This window comes from Prenolepis imparis, unplaced genomic scaffold (assembly GCF_030444845.1).
Source record: "Prenolepis imparis isolate NDT839.2.m4 unplaced genomic scaffold, iyPreImpa1.0 SCAF_2, whole genome shotgun sequence".
NCBI lineage: Eukaryota > Metazoa > Arthropoda > Insecta > Hymenoptera > Formicidae > Prenolepis > Prenolepis imparis.
The window spans coordinates 449,329-469,274 of record NW_028141160.1 but is presented as its reverse complement, the minus strand read 5'-3'; the positions used below and the strand labels follow the sequence as shown (position 1 = coordinate 469,274).

General features: G+C 34.5%; 2 protein-coding genes across 6 annotated transcripts in view; both read left to right on the top strand.

Annotated features, from left to right (window-relative positions):
• Positions 1-6,584, top strand: part of Daam (disheveled-associated activator of morphogenesis-like protein) — a 58,991-nt gene extending 52,407 nt beyond the window's left edge. For all 5 annotated transcript variants that reach the window (XM_083056554.1, XM_083056538.1, XM_083056544.1 and 2 more), the window contains 4 exons: positions 71-507; positions 1,612-1,739; positions 2,825-2,995; positions 3,150-6,584. In XM_083056554.1, the coding sequence (XP_082912680.1) occupies positions 71-507; positions 1,612-1,739; positions 2,825-2,995; positions 3,150-3,416 (1,003 nt within the window). In that variant the 3' untranslated portion in view covers positions 3,417-6,584. The remainder of the gene's footprint in view (positions 1-70; positions 508-1,611; positions 1,740-2,824; positions 2,996-3,149) is intronic.
• Positions 6,585-15,528: 8,944 nt separating this feature from the next.
• LOC145948151 (uncharacterized) lies at positions 15,529-17,606 on the top strand. The gene has a single exon (XM_083057910.1). The coding sequence runs from the start codon at positions 15,695-15,697 to the stop codon at positions 17,327-17,329; it is 1,635 nt and encodes a 544-aa protein (XP_082914036.1). The 5' UTR covers positions 15,529-15,694; the 3' UTR covers positions 17,330-17,606.
• Positions 17,607-19,946: the final 2,340 nt, after the last annotated feature.

The following is a 19,946-nucleotide window of genomic DNA, read 5'->3' as shown; positions in this document are numbered from 1 at the left end:
CTTATATGTGTGCAAAGGCGTATTAAAAAAGAAATACTGAATAAATAAAATGTATATTTTTGCCTTTTAGAGTGCCGCATTATGAGCAGAGGTTGCGTTCTCTGCATTACAAGAAGAAATTTGCGGCTAGCATCGCGGAATTGACGCCAAGGATGCGAGCAGTTCTAGAAGCGAGTCGGCAAGTGACCAGATCAAGAAGACTCAGAAAGCTTTTAGAATTGGTCTTGGCGTTAGGAAATTACGTAAACCGTGGAAATGCGCGCGGTAACGCATGCGGTTTCCGATTGGCTTCTTTAAATCGTCTAGTTGACACGAAGTCTTCTTGCTCCAAGGGTACAACTTTGTTACATTATCTCGTGCAGATTCTTGAAGCCAGATTTAGAGAGGTCTTAGATATCGAAGAGGATATGCCGCATGTTAGGACAGCAGCTAGAGTCAGTATGGCTGATCTACAAAAGGAAGTGGCCAACCTTAAAAATGGATTGCAGGATGTTCAGAGAGAAATAGGTAATCAAAATTATGTAATAATTAAGTTTGTGATAAATTAACTTGGTATTTGTATAAAAAAAAAAACGTTAAAAATTAAAAATAATAAAATATAAGATTGTCACTCGCGATGGTGTTTTTATCTGGTCTGGTGTCCATAAATAATTTAGAAACAAGACTCTCCTACGTGTTCATCATTTTCTTCTTATCTACTCTGATTATATTTGTATTATTATTGATAAGTGTCACTGTATGCACTTCCTGTAAATCTAAGCTATCTTCTTTACTTTTCTATGCATTGAATGTATGGTGTCTTTCATCTTTTTATAGCCTTCCATTATCCACTTCGACTTGCCGTCTTGATTGGTTTGCAGTTTCCAATATTTTACTCTGTTTTTTTTAAAGAAATTAGCGATTTTCTATCGAATTTTATTCGATTTTCTATCGATCTTCTAACGATTACTATCGCAATGACTATTCATCAGTAGGGTAAAACTGACCTGTCTCACGACGGTTTAATGTCCAGCTTCCTATCCTCAAACAGATTTCTCAATATGGCTATGCGTGTTTTGAATTTCACTATTTTGAGCTGAAAGATTTTTCGCATTCCTTGTTCATTTAAGGGCTGTCTGAAATTGAGGAGCATTTTGGTATTTGGGTCCTCGCTATAGTAATTTCCTGGATTTTATTAGTAACTTTCCGTTGCCTTCTTTAGTTTATAATCAGCCGCCCTTAATCCGGGGTTAGACGCTGTTTGCAGTAGCTCTTCCTGGATCAGATGTTGCTGTTTCGCCTTATCTTCATTTTTTTTGCCTGCAGGTCAATGTAGTTATCAGAACATGGCACGTAGAACAATAAGTGGGAGTTGAGCACTCTCTCCTGTTAATATATCATTTGATGTGACTGTGTTAATTATAGGCTCTTCCTCTGTAGCGTAACTTCTATACCCTCTACACCCCAAACTCTTACACCCCCTTTACTACTTGCTATTACTACTGGTTATAATTTTTCTTTTCTCTATAAAATTGGTAATGGTTTTTCAAAAATATGTAAGAATGTAAAAGAAGAAAATAAGAGATTTTTTATTATACTATTTGTGCTACTTATATTTTATTTATCTTTCAGAATTTCATCGAGGTCAAGCTCAAGTACTTCAGGGTGATATGTTTTTACCAGCGATGAGGGACTTCCAGGCGCAAGCCACATGTAGATTAGCAGAGGCTGAAGACTTATTCCAAGATATGAAGACTAGGGTAAGAATATCTGTAAAGCGAAAATATTAACCTTTTTACACACACACACACACACACACACACACACACACACACACACACACACACACACACACACACACACACATGCACGCACACACATGCACGCACGCACGCCGCACGCACGCATATGCATACGCACAAACAGGACGGGTTTCTTTTAAAATAAAAATGTGATTTTTTACTGTTTTAAGTATAAGCTCACATCATACACACATAAATGTATTAAGTTAAAATTTGCTTGAATATGAAAGCACTCTCTCTCTGATGCACATAAATCAACATTACATTCCGAACATTCGAATCCTGTATCAGTTCTCTTTTTCTTCTTTATTTATGTATATGAACGTACATAACATTTTCTTCTATCTCCTTTGGAATAACTAGGAAAGTGTCCAGCTCTCAATCTAAGCTAAGTGATGTATAACGCTACAGGGTCGCTCAAATCTGATTACTTTTCTAGAACTATATTCTATTAGTATATACGAGGGTGTTCCAAAAGTAACATCAAATTAAATATTTTGAAATATATAATTCAATTAGAGATACAAATAATATCATTTTTCTATATAATTATCCTCCTTTTCAGTAGTCCACTTCTGATATTGTTCTACCAACTTCTTTATTCTATTAGAAAAAATGTATTTAATTGTGTCTTCAGCCAGGAATGCACCTCTTTTTTGATCTTATAGCATCTCCCATACAATCCTGACCTTGCTTCCTCTGATTATCATATATTTGGATCCCTGAAGGACACTTTTAGAGGATGAAAATTTGGGAATGCATTCCTGGCTGAAGGCACAACTAAAAACATTTTTTTTCTAATGGAATAAAGAAGTTGATACAAAGGTGTGAGAAGTGTATTGAAAAAAAAGGTGATTATGTAGAAAAATCACATCATTAGTATAGCAATTGCAATTCGAGCCATAAAAAGGAGAAATAAGCACAAACAGAATAACTATAGATCAAACAATTATTTTTTTTATAACTGAAAAATTTTGTTTCCTATCAAAAAAGATAACATTAATTTATGTTTATTGAGATAATCTTTTTTTTTATTGAAATAGTTTGACCGAGCAGTGAGACTATTTGGTGAGGATTCGGCTGGTGTGCAACCAGATGAATTTTTTGGCATTTTCGAAAATTTCCTGCAAGCTCTAGCTGAAGCGAGACAAGATGTAGAAAACATGAGAAAGAAGGTTGAAGAAGATGAACGTAGAGCAAAACAGGAACAGGAAGTAAGTAATTTTAATCAAATTTGTAGCCTTTCTGCTAACAAAATTTGTAGCAGATACTTGAAAAAAATCTGTTTGACTTGACTGACTGTCATATTTATTTAATAGTTTATTTTACTCATCACAATTTCTCATACCGTTAAAATTACTATTACAGCTTCGGAAGAGAACAATAGAGAGGAAGAACTCGCGAGAAGGTATCTTGAACAGCATATCACTAACCAAAAAGAATGAAGCAAACAGTAACGGCCAAAATGACAACAAGGGCGAATTCGATGACTTGATATCCGCTCTTCGAACTGGCGACGTATTTGGCGAAGATATTGCCAAATTCAAAAGATCAAAACGACGACCTGTTACACCCAGCGGTCAAGAAACACGCAGGCATAGCACTCATAAGGAAGATTCACGTGAACGCCATTAGAATCTCCTGAATGAATTTCTGGCCATATATATAAAAAAATCTTGATAAATAGATCATTTTTTAAACACATTCTGACAAAATTCGTTTATTAAGAACTAATTGTATTTAGAAACAAATTGTGTAGGTAATCTTATTTTATAAATATAGATAACATTTCTTATATCATTTACAAGTATATCATTAATATTGTAATGATAATTTGATATCATTCGTGAAAGACGTATTGATTTACTAATGCGTTTTTATACATTCGTGCAAAACGTGTAATTTCTAAACTTATACACAATTTGGGAAGATACATAAAAATTTGTTGTCCATAAAAGCGAATTTTATACACGATTTGGCACCTACATACTTTTTTAATATAAAAATAAGAAAACATATTCCGTGAAAATTTTATACGACGAATTAAACACCATTATGAGAAACGCTTATAGGAATTTAATAATATATATTAATGTTATATAATATTCTTTACCAAAATATAACTATAAGGATTTGCCAAATCAGAAGAAATTAAAAAAGTTTTCATACATTTTTAGAAAAATTTTGTACGAAAACGTAACCACCTTTAAAAAATTAATTGGATATGGAATTAACATGAACATTTCTGAAGTAAATATTTACAAAGAGTTGAATGTACAAAATTATCTTTATTCTGAATTTCATTAATATTAATTATAAACACAATATCATAAAAATGATACAAATAATAATGAATAAAAACTGCTAGTAAAAATGTAATATGAATTATATATAATTTTATGTTTTTTGATACGCGCGATATAGCCTTTTTATTTAGCTAAAATTGTGGAACATGGTTCGTCTTTTTTAATAGTAATACAGTTGAATAACAATTTTATTTTTATTTGGTTTTAATAATAATAATATTATTATTATTATAGTTTATTTTTCTAACATTACAATAATGATAATGATAATAAAGTTTAAAGTATATAACTAAATGGTAAAAAATTTATAAAAATAAACTATAATAAATATAAACAATAATAATAATAGTAATTTTTCCTTCGAAAATAAAAACATTTCAAAATTAAACATCTTAAAAATGCTGAATAATGAAAAATGGTGAAATCAATATGACAGAGAAACATTAAAAAAGATAATCAATTAAAAAAAGAAAATTAAAAATGCTCTTGGTCAGATTGCACAAATTTATATAATTATGAAGATCTTAAAACCTAATATTACTATTTACTGTATTATATTTATAACTAATATTATCATTATTAGCTATATAATTATATCTTTATAATTAAACAATGTATGCAAATGCATATCTGATAAATTAAACAATTTTTTCAATAAGAAAAAATTTGACTATATTAATTTTTGTCGAGACTAATTTTTATCATATTTTTAGCATTTCTAAAATATCTAATTATAAGATGCTTTGTGAAAATGAATGCTCGGTGAAAAAAATTAATATTAAGATATTAAAATAAATTATAATGCAAATAATTAAATAATTGATACATAATTATCACAAATTATTTTAAAAAATTATTTAAAAAAAATTTTATTTTTATTTTTTTAAAGCAAATTTTGACCACCATTTTAGAAGGATAAAAAGTTATTATTATATTCAAAAAACATGAAATTATATATACAAGGTGTACGTAAAGTCTCGGAATGGTCTAATGTCTAATATTTCGGAAAGAAAGCATTTTATAAAAAAAGTTTTAGACAAAAATTGTAGTGTTTAAAAGAACCCATTTAGCAGTTTGAATGATTTGACCTTAGATGGCATTATCAAGGTCATATCAAGGTCATCTTGAATTTTTTAAATAGAACCAACATATTTTTTTAATATAAATCGATTTGGTCGTTTGATTGATAAGAAATTTAGAATCACAAATTATGTGAAATTGAAATATGATCAATACAAATAATCATGCAATGGAAAATACAATAATTATGCAATGAAATAATATATATTGAATGTATGTGTATTCTTAAAGAAATAATTATCTTTTATTATTTTTTATAAAAGGCATATCAAATACTTTTTTCAATATTTTTAGAATGTTATGGCGTAAATTGATAGAAGTGTTAACTTGGCTTGTGCAAATGAAATATTTATAAACTAACGCAAAACTCTGTTAATGCTAAACATTAATTGCGGTCTCTAATAAATTATGTGAAACAGATTTTATTTTGTATAAAAGCTGCAATATATATTTTATTAATTAAAATCAACAGCAAGCTTAATTAAGCTTAATTCATTTTGCAAAATATCGTTAACAATAGTAATCTAATAAACAAAGTAAAACATAAAGTTCCTTACCATTGTATCAGAATCAAAGCAATGCAGCAAATCATCTGTAGCATATGCTTAGTAGGCTATATTTATTTTACCTATAGAAATTAATGAGACAATTGTGATTGTATTTTTGTGGTTTATCAAATAATTTTATCTTGAGCAAATGCGATAAGAATGAACACTGCGTATGACATACAAGATTCATGGTGTTTAAACAAATAATATCGATCAAAAGGAATGATTTTTTATCCAAATAATATCTAGCCATTATTAATAAGTACATGAAAGGCCTAGATAAGCAGTGAGCATACAACTAGTTAATTGTTCATGAAAAACTAAAAGTCTGATTTTCTAAGTTAGCAAAATAATACGGTTATTACAATTTACGATTAGAAAACTACATTATACGGACTTTATAATGTTATTAAAGCTACTAAAGCTAGTTTTGATGTGTAGAAAAAGTGAATTATATAAAAAGTAATTAGAAGAGTTTGTTGTATAGTGGTCGATGTCTTATAAACTTTTGTATTTTTGTAAATATTCAATATTGATGTTTTTATGCTCGGAACATAGCCATTCTGCAGGAGAATCAATATTTAATTAATATATTATATATCACCGATATCTCGCATATATCAATATATAAAAAGATATATCAATTAAATGTAAAATCTTTTAATACTTTTAAGTCATATTGTTTATTTTATTCCTTTGGCAAAAATGGTACAATATCTTAATATAATATTTTATTTTTTAAGTCAATTTTATATGTATAATTGATCCTTTTTGTAGCTTATTATAAAATATATTATGAAATATAAAAGTTTATATTAATTGATACTCATAAATACATATTTATTGTAGTAGTACACAAGGAGTCATTTAAAAAATAAATAATAGAAAAGATAAAGAAGACAATTATTTAATTTATTTATAATATACATATATCGAAGCGTAAAATTAATTATTTTATTACTTTATATTAAGTAAATGTAACTGTACATTAAATACTATTTTAATAGCTACATCTATTTTTGCTAAATATTTCGATTGAATTTATTTTAAATCATACTTAGCATTCTTAATTTATTTATTAAAAAGTGTTATATTAGATGTTAAATAATTTTTTGGATAATCTCTTTTAATTACTCATGTGTAATTTTTATATATTGTGCATATTAGAGCAAACGAATAAAACATATAAAATAAATTTTATATACAATAATTTTTAATTAAGTTCTAATAAGTATTTTAAATATATAATATATTAATTAGTAGAAAAAGTTAAAAATATTGTGCGATTTTATTTACATTTTAATTATTCCGAAAAGATTTAGTAATCAAGCAAATATAAAAATAGTTTAAGGAATTATTTTAAATTAATTAGAATAGGTGAAAGAAATCTGCAATTTTCATATATTTTTATTAAAAGATTAACAATCACAACTATGCAAGAATATATCTTAGTGTGTGCAACTTTTATAATGAAAAAAATTATATAAAATATAAATGTGTATTTATCAAATGTTCTGTTTCATATTGCATTATTTCAATAGTATATAAAGAATAATAATTTTTATAAAGAAAATAAACTATACATATGAAAGAAAATTTGTATTCAAAATTTTTTATATTAAAATAAAGTATAATACAGTGTATGATATTGGATTTTACATTGGCATTGTGTCATAAAAATCATGCTATTTCTATCCTGGTAGTATTCAAGTCGTGAATAAATCAAACGGTGAAAATTACATTCTTTAACACTCTTTCTCTTAATTTTCATACTAATTAACACACTAAATCTTTCTTACAGTTTTTAAATTTCTCGATATTTAATAGTTTTCTAAAGATATCTGCTATTTAACAAGTCGTAAAATAATATTTAAATTTTATAATTTTATTTTTAACTGAATTATGTATAAATCTATATTTTATATCTATGTGCTTTGACCTTCTATTAATTACATCGTTTGTTATTAACGTTATTGCACTTTGGTTGTCAATGTTAAGTTCTATATTTATTAATTCATTCAACAGTTGTTCTAAAAGAGTTTTCAAGTATAAAAGTTCCCTGCAACATTCTGCAGCTGCTACGTATTCAGCCTCTGTAGTTGACAGTGCTGACATAATCGGTTGTTTTCTGGAGCACCAACTTATTGTTCTTCCTGCATAGAAGATGATATGTAACCGTCTCCTGTGAAATCAGCATCACAGTATGCTTCGAGTCGATTTAGTGCTCCTGTGTTTAAATATCTAATTCCTTGAGTAACATATTGCCTTCAAATATTTGTAAGACAATGTTTTACGATTTTACGTCGTTAACATTTTCTTATGTATATCCTTCGATATATCTAATGTTAAAATTCACTGCAAAAAATATATCTGATCTTGTTTTATTGGCTAAATACAACAGACTTCCTATTATATAGTTGTCTATATGAAAAATCTTTGATACGGTTCGTACATCGGTTCGTACATCTTCTCCTTTTAATATTAGTGTCTTGACTGGCCTTGCATTTTCCATGCCGTATTGTTCCAAATGTTCTCTTGATGTGATCCATTTGTGTTAATTTTATCATTCCGTTTTCTTTGTTTATTTCCGATCCACAACAAATGTTTTCGGTTTCCTTAATATTGACATTTTAAATTCAAAATTAAGATCTTTTAATATTGCTTCTCTTGATTCATCACCTATCAAGATGTCGTCATCTATATATTCCCATTATGAGATTGCTGTCTTCTTTTCTAAACAGATATTGCTCACTTTCAAGTGATTTAAATTTTCTTTCTTTTAGAAAGGTTGTGAATCGAATATTCCATCTCAGTGGCGTTTTATTCCGTAAAGCGCTTTCTTTAGTATAAACACTTTATTTTTGTATAGATATCTATCTGGTGGATACATGTACACCTTTTCATCCAGGTTTCCATACAAAAATGTTGTTTTAATGTTGAACGTAACAAATTGATATTCCTTCATCGTCGTATTGCAAACAAATTTCTCAAAGCGCTTGAGCTTATTACAGGACTAAATGTTTCTTCGTAGTTCAGACCGTCTTTTTGTTTGCATCCTCTTACGACGAGTCGGGCTTAATGTGTTCCATCTTTTACTTTGAATATTTATTTTCCATAAATTGGCTGAATTGTTTTTATCTTGGCATCCATCACATCCTATGTTTTATTTTCTTCCAGTAATTGTTTTTTTTTATTTAATCGCTTCCAACTATTTAATTTTGTCAGGACCTGTTACAGCTTCTTTATAACGTCAGCAGTACGTAATCCTGGTAGCGCTTTAGATGTTTCCTTTGTCTTTTTGATCTTCGTGGTGTTTTCTTGATATTCTTCTTCTGCTTGTTCTTCTTCTATGTTGTTTTCATTTTCTTCGAATTCAGATTCTCTTGCCGTTCTTCTAATTCTTCTGTATCTTCTTCATTTTCAGAGAAACTTTCTATTTCCAATTGAAAATCCGAAAACCAAGTTTTTCAATCCGCTTATGTGGCTACGTCCGTCGTTTTATCGAAAGTGATGCTGTATAACATCCGCAATAGGCTGCACTTCTGTTGCTCTGAATCTCTTTCAAAATGTTGCTGATTTTTGTCCACATCTCATGTGACGTTATGCAGCTCATTATATGAAGCAATGATTTCTTTTCTACAGTAGTGACTATTATCTTCTGTGCATCCTTCTTCTATTGATTCGTTCGTTGATTCTCTGTGCATCCTTCTTCCATTGATTCGTTCATTGATTCTCTGCAACTTCTTTTGTGACTGTGCATTAGCACGAAGCAGAATATTTATTTGGAACTTCCATACTTGATAATTTTCAAAGATAGAAAATTTTTCAATATTGGCAAAATCTTCAGTCTGTGATCTTGCCATAAAAAAATCGCAAATACTACAACAACCAGAGTTCAACCTAATTTAACACAATCTTAATTCAAGCTAATAGTATCTTTCGTAAACCACAATCACTTTCTGAACCTGCAGTGTATATATATGTATAGTCTGTTCACGCTTTGTTTAGTATTTCACGCTGCTTCGTAACAGTATGAAAACGGGTCACACAAGCAAATAGTTAGTTTTTATATACTCGTTACCGAACAGAATAAAAAAAAACGAAACGTAAATATTCCTCTATCTTCTATGACTTTCTCACTCAGTTTTTGTTTATAACATATATCAACGCTCTCTTATGCCTTACGCAGTGTCTTTCAATTTGAATGTTCTATTACTCTAGATAGAAAATGCAATATTTTCCGTATAAATCGACATTTATTACGCATGCAAAGAAAATTTAAAGAAAAAAATAGATAATAGAAATATTTCAAGTATCTTCGATATAGAATATCGAAGAACGCGGCAGTGCTTTTTCTCTCTCTTTTATTTATTTCTCAGATTTACTTTTTTACTATTTTACATATTTCTCTCTTTTCTATAATTAATTTTTACTGACCACACGTCACTTAATATGCCTCAATCTGGGCACTTTATTTTTACTATAATATTACAGTTTTTTTATTATATTATAATTTTTATTATACACAGGACATTGCTGAGCCCATAATCTGTTGGCCAGTGGTTTTTTTTACTTATTAAACACTCTATGTAATTGCAGAATATTTATTTCTTAAATCTGAGAAATAATGCAGAGAAACTAATTTAACGCAAAATAAAACAACAGTAATAAACAAAATAAATAAAATAAAATAAATTTCTGAACAATGAGTAATATATAATAACTGATAGAGAAGACTTATCAAAATCGCAGCAATTGACCAAGCACTCGCTCATATGTATAATTCGCTCGCTCGCTCGCTCGCATAATATATAATTATCGCACAGATGACTATATTAAATTTAGATCGCTAACTTCGAGCTTTGATTTATGAAAAGCTGTGTCCGGTTTCGGCCATGACACCTTACAACAAAATGGCCATTGCCATAGTATCGCCGAATATGACATATGCACTAACACAAACGCACAGACTGTCATTTTGTTGTAAGATATCATATATGTATTAACACAGATGCATCGCTGCCATTTTGTTGTAAGGTGTCATAGCCAAAATTGGAAATCCGGCTGGCCTCAGCTTTTTTGACAGAATTAGCGATCTAGGTTTAGTATAGACATCTGAATTATCGTGATCGAGGACAAAAGAATTAACACTTACAGTTTTGAGAATCACAATCGATTGTTCGGCGAACAAAATTCAAAGTGCATGGGACTTTGCTGGGTCTCGCTAGCGAGCACGAATTTTTCCTTTAAATGCTGATAACCGGCTTGTTCTCGATCATAATAACATTGAAGGGAGTATAGAGAATATATAGATAAATATGCTTAATACCAGTCGTACAGATCAATTATTAGCCGTAACGATAATACATATGTGACTTTGGTAACAGATTCTTTTTTAATTTCTCAAATTTCTTATGTGACGAAGATAATTAACGGTAGCGACAAAAATACGACAACGCATGATAATTTTCACGACGAAAAATACACAATAATGCAGACGCTATATTATCTCCAATCATTCTCAGCGAGTATATGACACATGCGGTATACAAAATGTACTTTACATATTATGTGTAACACATTAACTAAGAAAGATATGGAATAAATAAAATATACAAAATATATATTAGAGATATGAGATGTACGAGCTCACTGCTTTGATAATAATACAGAGACAGTAGCGATACGCAGCGAAAAAAGGCGATAATGTATGTACAAGATAATGACTGTCGGCGACTAGATTTTCTGGGAGAGAGAGATTTACGCGAACACAAAGTTCGGATGAGCCGCCGCGCCGGTCTGTCGTTTAATTTAACCTCGATAACAATATAAAAATCGGAAATATAGTAATTTACGGCAGCAAAACAAATATATATACGGCGCGGCTCATCCAAACCACGATACTTAAAAGATTTAGCGGCTAAACGGGATGACGACGTCAGTCTTACCGATGTCCGGGTGTCGCAGTGCTTATGGATCCGCTCGTTGTTGCTCTACTTGGACTTCTTGGAAGGCTCGCAGGAGATACGCCGACACATTTAATTTCTAAATAGGCCACCTGTAACGCTTCCGGGCTTTCGGGGCTGTTGCGCGGCCTTGGCGATCTTTTTGGCCTTCGCGATTTTGTTATCAGGCCCTCTGTTATTTTTCCTTCAGAGCATAGGAGACTTCTTTTTGCTGTAGCTTACAGTCTGATTCGACCCAGCTCTCTCTGTGGCTCCGGATGCTTTCTGGGTCGAGCACCTTATTGATCCAGATCCTATCCTGGGCCAAAGTTCCAGGTATTGGACTCAGTGCTGTAGCTCCGAATGGAGACTCTCACTTTTCCCCTGCTTTATTCTCCTCGCATCTGCGGGTTTTATTAAAATACGTCAGTGTCTGTTTCCCGTTTTACGTTATATTAATCAATGAAGTGTTCTCACCTGACATGTTCCTGTTCATCCTGGATCAGGCCTCCACTCGCCGTAGATGTTATTCGCCCTTTCCTTTCGCCGTCATCAGATGAGATTCTATCGTCCTGCCCCGCACTCCGCCATTACGGTACGATACGTCGAAAAAAGAACGACAAAATACAAATAAAAAATGCAAAAATCGAGAATCGAGATTGCATCCAATCCTGCGTCTCTCTCTCTCTCTCTCTCTCTCTCTCTCTCTTTCTAAACCGGGAGAACGGAGGCCCCGAAACCAACCGTAGTCATTCAGCCCTTGTGACGGACGGTTAAAAACGTCACGTTACAACTCTCTCTTCCCAGAAGGATCGAGGAGATCTTGACCGATGACAAATGTCGTCAGCCATCCACGAAGATACTTACTCAGATTTGCCTATACAGAAGCGTTATTCGAAATTCAGGTCGCTGCTGGCGACTTATGCCTACTCTCTCCCGAATCTCGCCGTGCCACCTGTCCTCTTAACTCTAAAAGAATTCTAAAAGAAAAGCATGCAGCATGTACAAATGCTTGGATCTTATAGATTGGGAGAGTGGGAGTTTTGCAAAATATCAAGTAACGATTAAGTGCCTAGGGAGCTCAATCTTCTATTATAAGCGTGTTTGCTTTGGTAGGGATGTGTGCTTCAGTAACGATCTAAGCTGGGAGGATAGTAAAGTTTGAGATTCTTCATGCAATCAATATGCAATTTACTAACAAAATTACCATCTAAGTTAGTGAGCTCGTAAATTACCGAAGACAAAACTTTATTAACCCGGAACGGACCATGAAATCGTTTACTTTATTTTTACTATACTTTATTTTTACTTTATCACTTTTTAATAAATCACCGATACTGAACACAATATCGTGACGTTGTAAATTGTAGTATGTTGTCAGTAGAGATACTATGCCGATTCTAACCCATGGGGCTCCGAGAGGGGTGCGGGGCGCGGGGGTATCTCCTTGGCGCGGGGGCTGACGTCACGCGGGCGGGGGACGCTTATCGCAGAATCGGGGGAGTTTTCTGAGTGCAATATTTGTAGATGGTATCTTTACGACTTTTTTATGAGGGATCTTAGACATTTTCCCAACAGGTATAGAACAAACGCCGATGATCGACAATTTTGTACCCTCGTTAGTATAATTTTATTACGGAAGCGCCGATGTCCGGCTGCTCGAAATTGTCAACGGAGCGTTCTAGAATCCATAAAACTATGTTTTTTTTCATTTTATGTCCATAAAATCATTAGGATATTATGGAAAGAAATGAAGATTTTAGGGCCGACGCTGCGACGAACATGTCTAAACGTTATTTATAGGTGCAAATGTAAAAGCGTTGACGTTCGGCAGCTTTGTACCCTCGCGGAAAATCTCCCATAAACGAGAGCGAAACATCTTCCTTAATATTTTTTAAGGAAGAATGAAACGTATCGGCGCCAACGTTCGGCAGTTTTGTACCCTCGCAGAAAATCGGTCATAAACGAGAGCGAAACATCTTCCTTAATATTTTTAAGGAAGAATTGCGATAATTTTGAGAGGAATGGGGGTTGAAACTTATGGAGAGAGTCTGTCTCCGCGTTAAAAAGTCTTCAGCATTCATATAGTAAAGAGCTAAGTGTCCTGTGCGAAGTGTTAGTGGCATAGTAGTGAGAAAAAAAAATGGAAAATGATAATAATTTCGAAGCGATATTAGACGAGTCGTCTGACGAAGATCACGCGCTGTCGGATGACAGTAATTATATTAGTGATCACAGTGAGGATACCGATATTGACGACAAGATAGTGGACAATTCACAAATCCTTGCGCTAAACGGACGTACTAAAGTTTGTACCATATATTTTTACTATTCGACGGGTAGTGATCTAGCTCTATGTACTACATGTATGATCTCTATTCAAGACTTCGGGCACATGTATGCTTCGGAAGCATGTAATTAAATCACATGATGCAGTGGAGAGTCGATGGTGCTGCAATTGTAAAAATCCATTGTATATAATAATTCCATGCGATATGTGCCCTATTTGCACACAATAAACTTTGGGAGATTGTGCTGGGAGACTTAAAGTGAAAATTCTAATAGACAATGAACATGTGGGACTGCGATGCAATGCTACCAATAAACAACCTTGGGCAATGGTATCCACATCTCAGAGATAATGATGATGATGTGAAAACCCAGCAGCATTCAAAAAGGGTTATAAAACACTCGCGGAATCGGCGAAATCGACGCCTGAGGCAAGAAGTGGCTCGGGCTACGGCCGACTCATTCCCGGACGATAGTCCAACGCAAGACTTGTTAGAGCGCTTAATCACCGAACATATTAACATAATTAATAAGCACAGCGGAAATAGAAACCCTGACACTCCCCATTACCCTCCGATTTCCTCTCCAGAGCCATCGCGCATTCCATCTCCTGCACCTCAGAACCACTTTCCCTCTCCCTGTCTCAATCGCTCTCCTTCCCCCTCATCCGCCGACATAGAGTATGGCGAAAGTTGCACGTGCCAAGAAGCGGAAGAATCTCCCGCTAATTACACTAACGCCTTCGACTTCTTAAAGGCACACATCGGGCGAATTCCTTTCCCCCACGAGAACCAATGCTATAAATGGCTACTCGAAACCTTCCCCATCTTAGATCTCCCTCGCCCACGAAGAACTTATTCCTGCGGTCCTGAGGATCCAGACGAAGAGCAGTTCATGCGAATCGTGGCAGGAAGTCTGCCAGGTACCCTCATCCCCATGTTTACTCCTATCCACCCCAATCCTATCGGATTCCCCGTCGACATCCTTCGAGCTTTCCTTCCCCCCTCCACTATTGAAATTTCCGAAATTAAATAAATAAACAAGAAAACAAAATAAACCCACCCGCACATATTCTCACGTACACTCTAATATTACTATTTTTACCTAATTATTAAAATGAAAAATTATTGTAATAACCTATCGGGACCATAATATATTTAGACAATAAACTCTCCCCCCTTCATGTCCCCATTGATGATCTCCGTACTTATGTAACACCCGCGAACCACACACACACACACACACACACACACACACACGCGCGCGCGCGCGCACACACACACACACACACACACACACACACACACACACCTATTTATAGATTAAATCCCGCGCGCGGGTTAAATGTTACTTATGTATCCGTCTTTTCACCGTTTTTATTTATATGAATGAAACTTAGTTTTATTATGAACTCGCGTTTAATTAATTGATTAACCCGCTCTCATTTCCTCCGTCCTGAGATCGCACTAAGGTCCCATCCCGCGCAAAAGAGATTAAATTCTCTTGCCGAAAAGGGACCACCGAGCGAACGCCCTTTAAATAGCGTAAGAGCGACCCTCGCGGTCGTTGACCTATTTGGGGCCTAAACACGTTCGTTCGGCTCGAACAAAACGCACTACCTGGCGTTGTTCGATTTAAGTAGTTACGTCCTTCCTTTCGACTCTTCCTTCCTTGAGTCTGGACGTAACATACGTAAAAATTGGGGGCTCGTCCGGGATTGAAATGTGCGATTTTTGGTAGCGGTAATGAGTAAAGGAACAAGAGGTCAAACTGATAAAGATCAAGTAGAAGAACTTTATAAAACTGCATTAACAACACCACATAGAACACGCAAATCTAAACCTAAACCATCTGATTCCGAATTAATTCACACATCCACACCTTTAGTACCTTCAACTTCAACATCTCGAAAAATTAATTTTTCATTGAAAGATCCTTCTTCAGAATTCGATTTAACCGAAAATACTTTAGTAGCCGAATCGCCCGAGCCAGATTCTGACGCTTCCGCCGACGACGTGGTAGAAATTTCAACCGTACGAAATCTAATTGATAAGGTCGATATTGACAATTCTGATAGCGACCCCGAAGAGTCACAATCAGCAAACATGGCGCAACCTAACCCGTTTGCTACTTTAAAGTATGTGGTCGAAGCCGTCCCTTTTTTTGACGGCAGTAATATTCCGCTAAATTATTTTATTGAGGGTTGCGAGGAGGCGAAATCCATGCTTCCTAAAGAACCCGAGCCACAATTTACCAAAATTTTAAGAACTCGAATAGTAGGGGAAGCGCATCGAACCATAAGAGATCAAAATTTTGACACTGTATCACAACTAACCACATACTTAAAACAAATTTATGGGGCTACTAAAAATATCTATCAATTACAAGGAGAATTAGGGTGCATCTATCAGAAAAATGAAGAGGATGTTGTTACTTACGCGAACCGCGTTAAATTCCTCGGAAAGCAAATACTAGAGGCTGACAAGAGTTCGGGACACGTATTACCTGACCAAAATATAAAAGCAACAGTAGAAAAAGATATGTGCAAATGCTTCATTAGAGGATTAAAGCCCGAAATAGAGCAGAGAATCGCGAGAAATTTAGATGTACAGGAGACCGTCACTGACGCGTTAAGAATAGAAAGAGAGCTTCGAGAGATGACAGGTTTACGACAAGGCCAAGTCGTTAACTCAGGCCAATGCCCAACTGCGCCTACTAATCAAGCGCGGGGAACCTGTCAAGTCTGTTTTAAGGAAGGGCACACTGCAGATATTTGTAGGAAGCTCACTCAATTTTCTCTTCAAAATCTTCAACCGAACACCGGTACTGACATTTTAATCTGTCAAATTTGCAAAAAACGTGGACATAGCGCGGATAAATGTCGTCAACGCGATCCTCGGTCTCGTCAAACAATAAATGTAATTCAAGAGAAAGCTATTATTTGTCAATTATGTTCGAAGACCGGTCACGATGCGAAATCATGTCAACAAAATAATTCGAAACAGCAACCTAATAAACCATCGGTGATTTGTCAATGGTGCGATAAGGGCGGTCATTCGGCTAGCAATTGTTGGAAAAAACAGAACGAACAACGGAATTCGGGAAATAACACGAATATCGCTTGCCAAATTTGCAACAACTTCGGTCACTCCGCACAAAACTGCCGCTCCAAAATAAACTCAGCATCAAGGCCTAGAGACAATTTATTCTGTCGGTACTGCAAGGAACAGGGCCATCTCCTCGATAATTGCCAACTACGAATCGCGAGTAACAATCGCCGTAAAGAAAATAGCCAGGGAAACTACTCAGGTCCCGCGGCGTCGGGTGCGCAACGGGGGGCCGAGAAAACTTCACACCCGTCAGGATCCCAGGTCAAATAAATCAACCGAAAACAGAAATACGGCCTGTAACAGTAAACCTCGCTAAACACAGTCGCGTGCCCACCGTTCAGGTCAATATTGGTAAAACGACCGCTCACACCACCTTTATGCTAGACACGGGATCCGGACCAAATATAATAAAGGAGGATTTCGTACCCGAAGATACTAAAGTCAATTATATAAACATTTTAAAATTAAACGGGATAAATAATTATCCTGTTTATACTCTCGGCGAAATTACACTAACGTTTTTCCAATTACCAGTCTCGTTCCACATAGTAGCTAACGATTTCCCGATTCCGCAATCAGGAATATTGGGAAATGATTTCTTCAAGCAAACCTCGTCGAAGATAGATTACGCACAAGGACACCTAGACGTCTCCGGAATTAGTGTACTTTTCTTCTCTCCAGAAACTATAGTAGTATCCCCAAGATCCGAATCATTGTTTTACGTAAGAATAGAAAATCCAGAAGTAAAAATAGGATACATACCAAGATTAAAAGTAGAGCACGGAATCTATTTAGGGGATACTATCGTAGAGAAAGTCTCTGGAAGGGCATACTTAAACGTTATAAGCACTCTAGACGAGGAAGTAGAAGTTCGCGTACCAACGCTGCGTTTAAAACCTTTGAACGGATTACTCGACGATAATGAATCGGACAACGAGACGATTGACAGCTTAAAGGAAGAAATACCCGCACAAGAAGAATCCCTGGATGTCAAAATCGACATTAATGTCGAAGAGGAAGACGAAAAACTCAATAAAGAAGAGGAAGAATTTGAAAATGAAGACGGAAGATTTGATAATAAGGGAAACAAGACTATAAAAGAAATTCAAAACAAAAATGAATTTAAAAATAAATTTTCTTTAAATAAAAATTTTAACAATCAAAAAATCCTTGGAGGGGGAAGTTACCAAACCTCTCCTGAAAATTTAAATAATTTGAAGTCTCTTGGAGGGGGAAGTTACCAAACCTCACTACGCCTCACTAACCTCTCCTGGAGGGGATATTTCTAGAATTTCGGAGGGAAATTTCCAAACCTCGACAGAAAATTCTAGCTCCGTCAATTGCGAGGAGGGAAGTTACCAAACCTCACTACGCGATTCGACACAATCTTGTTCTAACTTAAGAGAGAAAAATTCTTTATCATTTCTAGATATCAAATTTCCGAAAGTTGGATTATTCACAGAAGACCACAACGATAAATTAAGGTCATCTCATGTCACTATAAAAGACCTTCTTGGAAAGGCACAAAAATATAATTTAAATATTGAAAAATTAAACATTAAAAACTCTAAACGCATGAAAAACAATTCCAAACCGTCTTCAAAGGTTTCGACGTCTTCATTAAATAAATCGCAAGAAATTATAGATAAATTTATGCGAAAACGAAAATCTAAACATAAAAGAAAACAACAACAAATTAACGATGCAAACAATGACTTGCATAATTGCCTAGTGGTTTCCGAAGAAAAGGAGAAAGACCGCTTTACACAAATTACCGAATTATTACGATTGGAACATCTAAATAAAAAAGAACAAGAAAGTGTAAAGAAATTAATAACAAACAGTCAAAACCAATTTCATATTCCCGGAGAAAAGTTAACTGCAACTCATGTACTCCAACATCAAATACCAACCACAGATGATCGACCAATTAACACTCGTCAATACAGATTCCCGCAACTACATAAAGAAGAAATAAACAAGCAGGTAGAGGAACTGTTAGAAGGACGTAAAATCCTCACAATCGCCATACAATACGCCCATATGGATCGTGCCGAAGAAAGAGGACTCCAAAGGAAACAAGCGCTGGAGAATGGTCCTCGACTTTCGGGCTTTAAACGACAAGACCATCGGAGACGCATATCCATTACCTAACATCGTAGATATATTAGATCAATTAGGGGGAGCGCAATATTTCTCTGTATGCGATTTAGCATCTGGATTTCATCAGATAAAAATGGATCCTGCTGACAGTCATAAAACTGCATTCACTACTCCCTTCGGTCACTACGAATTCGATCGGATGCCTTTTGGATTAAAAAATGTTCCTGCAACATTTCAGCGCCTAATGGATTTAGTATTAACAGGATTACAGGGCGAAGAATTATTTGTCTATATGGACGACATTGTTATTTATGCTACTTCCTTAGAAGAACACGAACGAAAATACAACGCATTAATAGAACGACTTCGTGAAGCTAACTTAAAATTGCAACCTGACAAATGTGAATTTTTAAAATCCGAAGTAACATATCTAGGACACGTAATTAGCAGGAATGGAGTAAGACCAGATCCAAGGAAATTAGAAGCAGTACATAAATTTCCCCGACCAATGATAATCACAGACACACCAGGATCTTCTTTCGACAATCAGACCGTCATGATCGCCAAGGAGGCAGTGGAACGGGAACGACAAGCGCAAGAAGCGTTTGCATCCCGAACACAGAATAGGACGGCTACACAGGCCAATCGTCGTCGCAGATGATAGGCGTGACAACGGGGAGGGTTCGATTAAAAAATTGGATGACATACAGCGCAAGATGGAATCCTAGATGAGTAACCCGAGCAACACAGACGGGAATAAGGGTACGAGTGCAACGACGTTTAT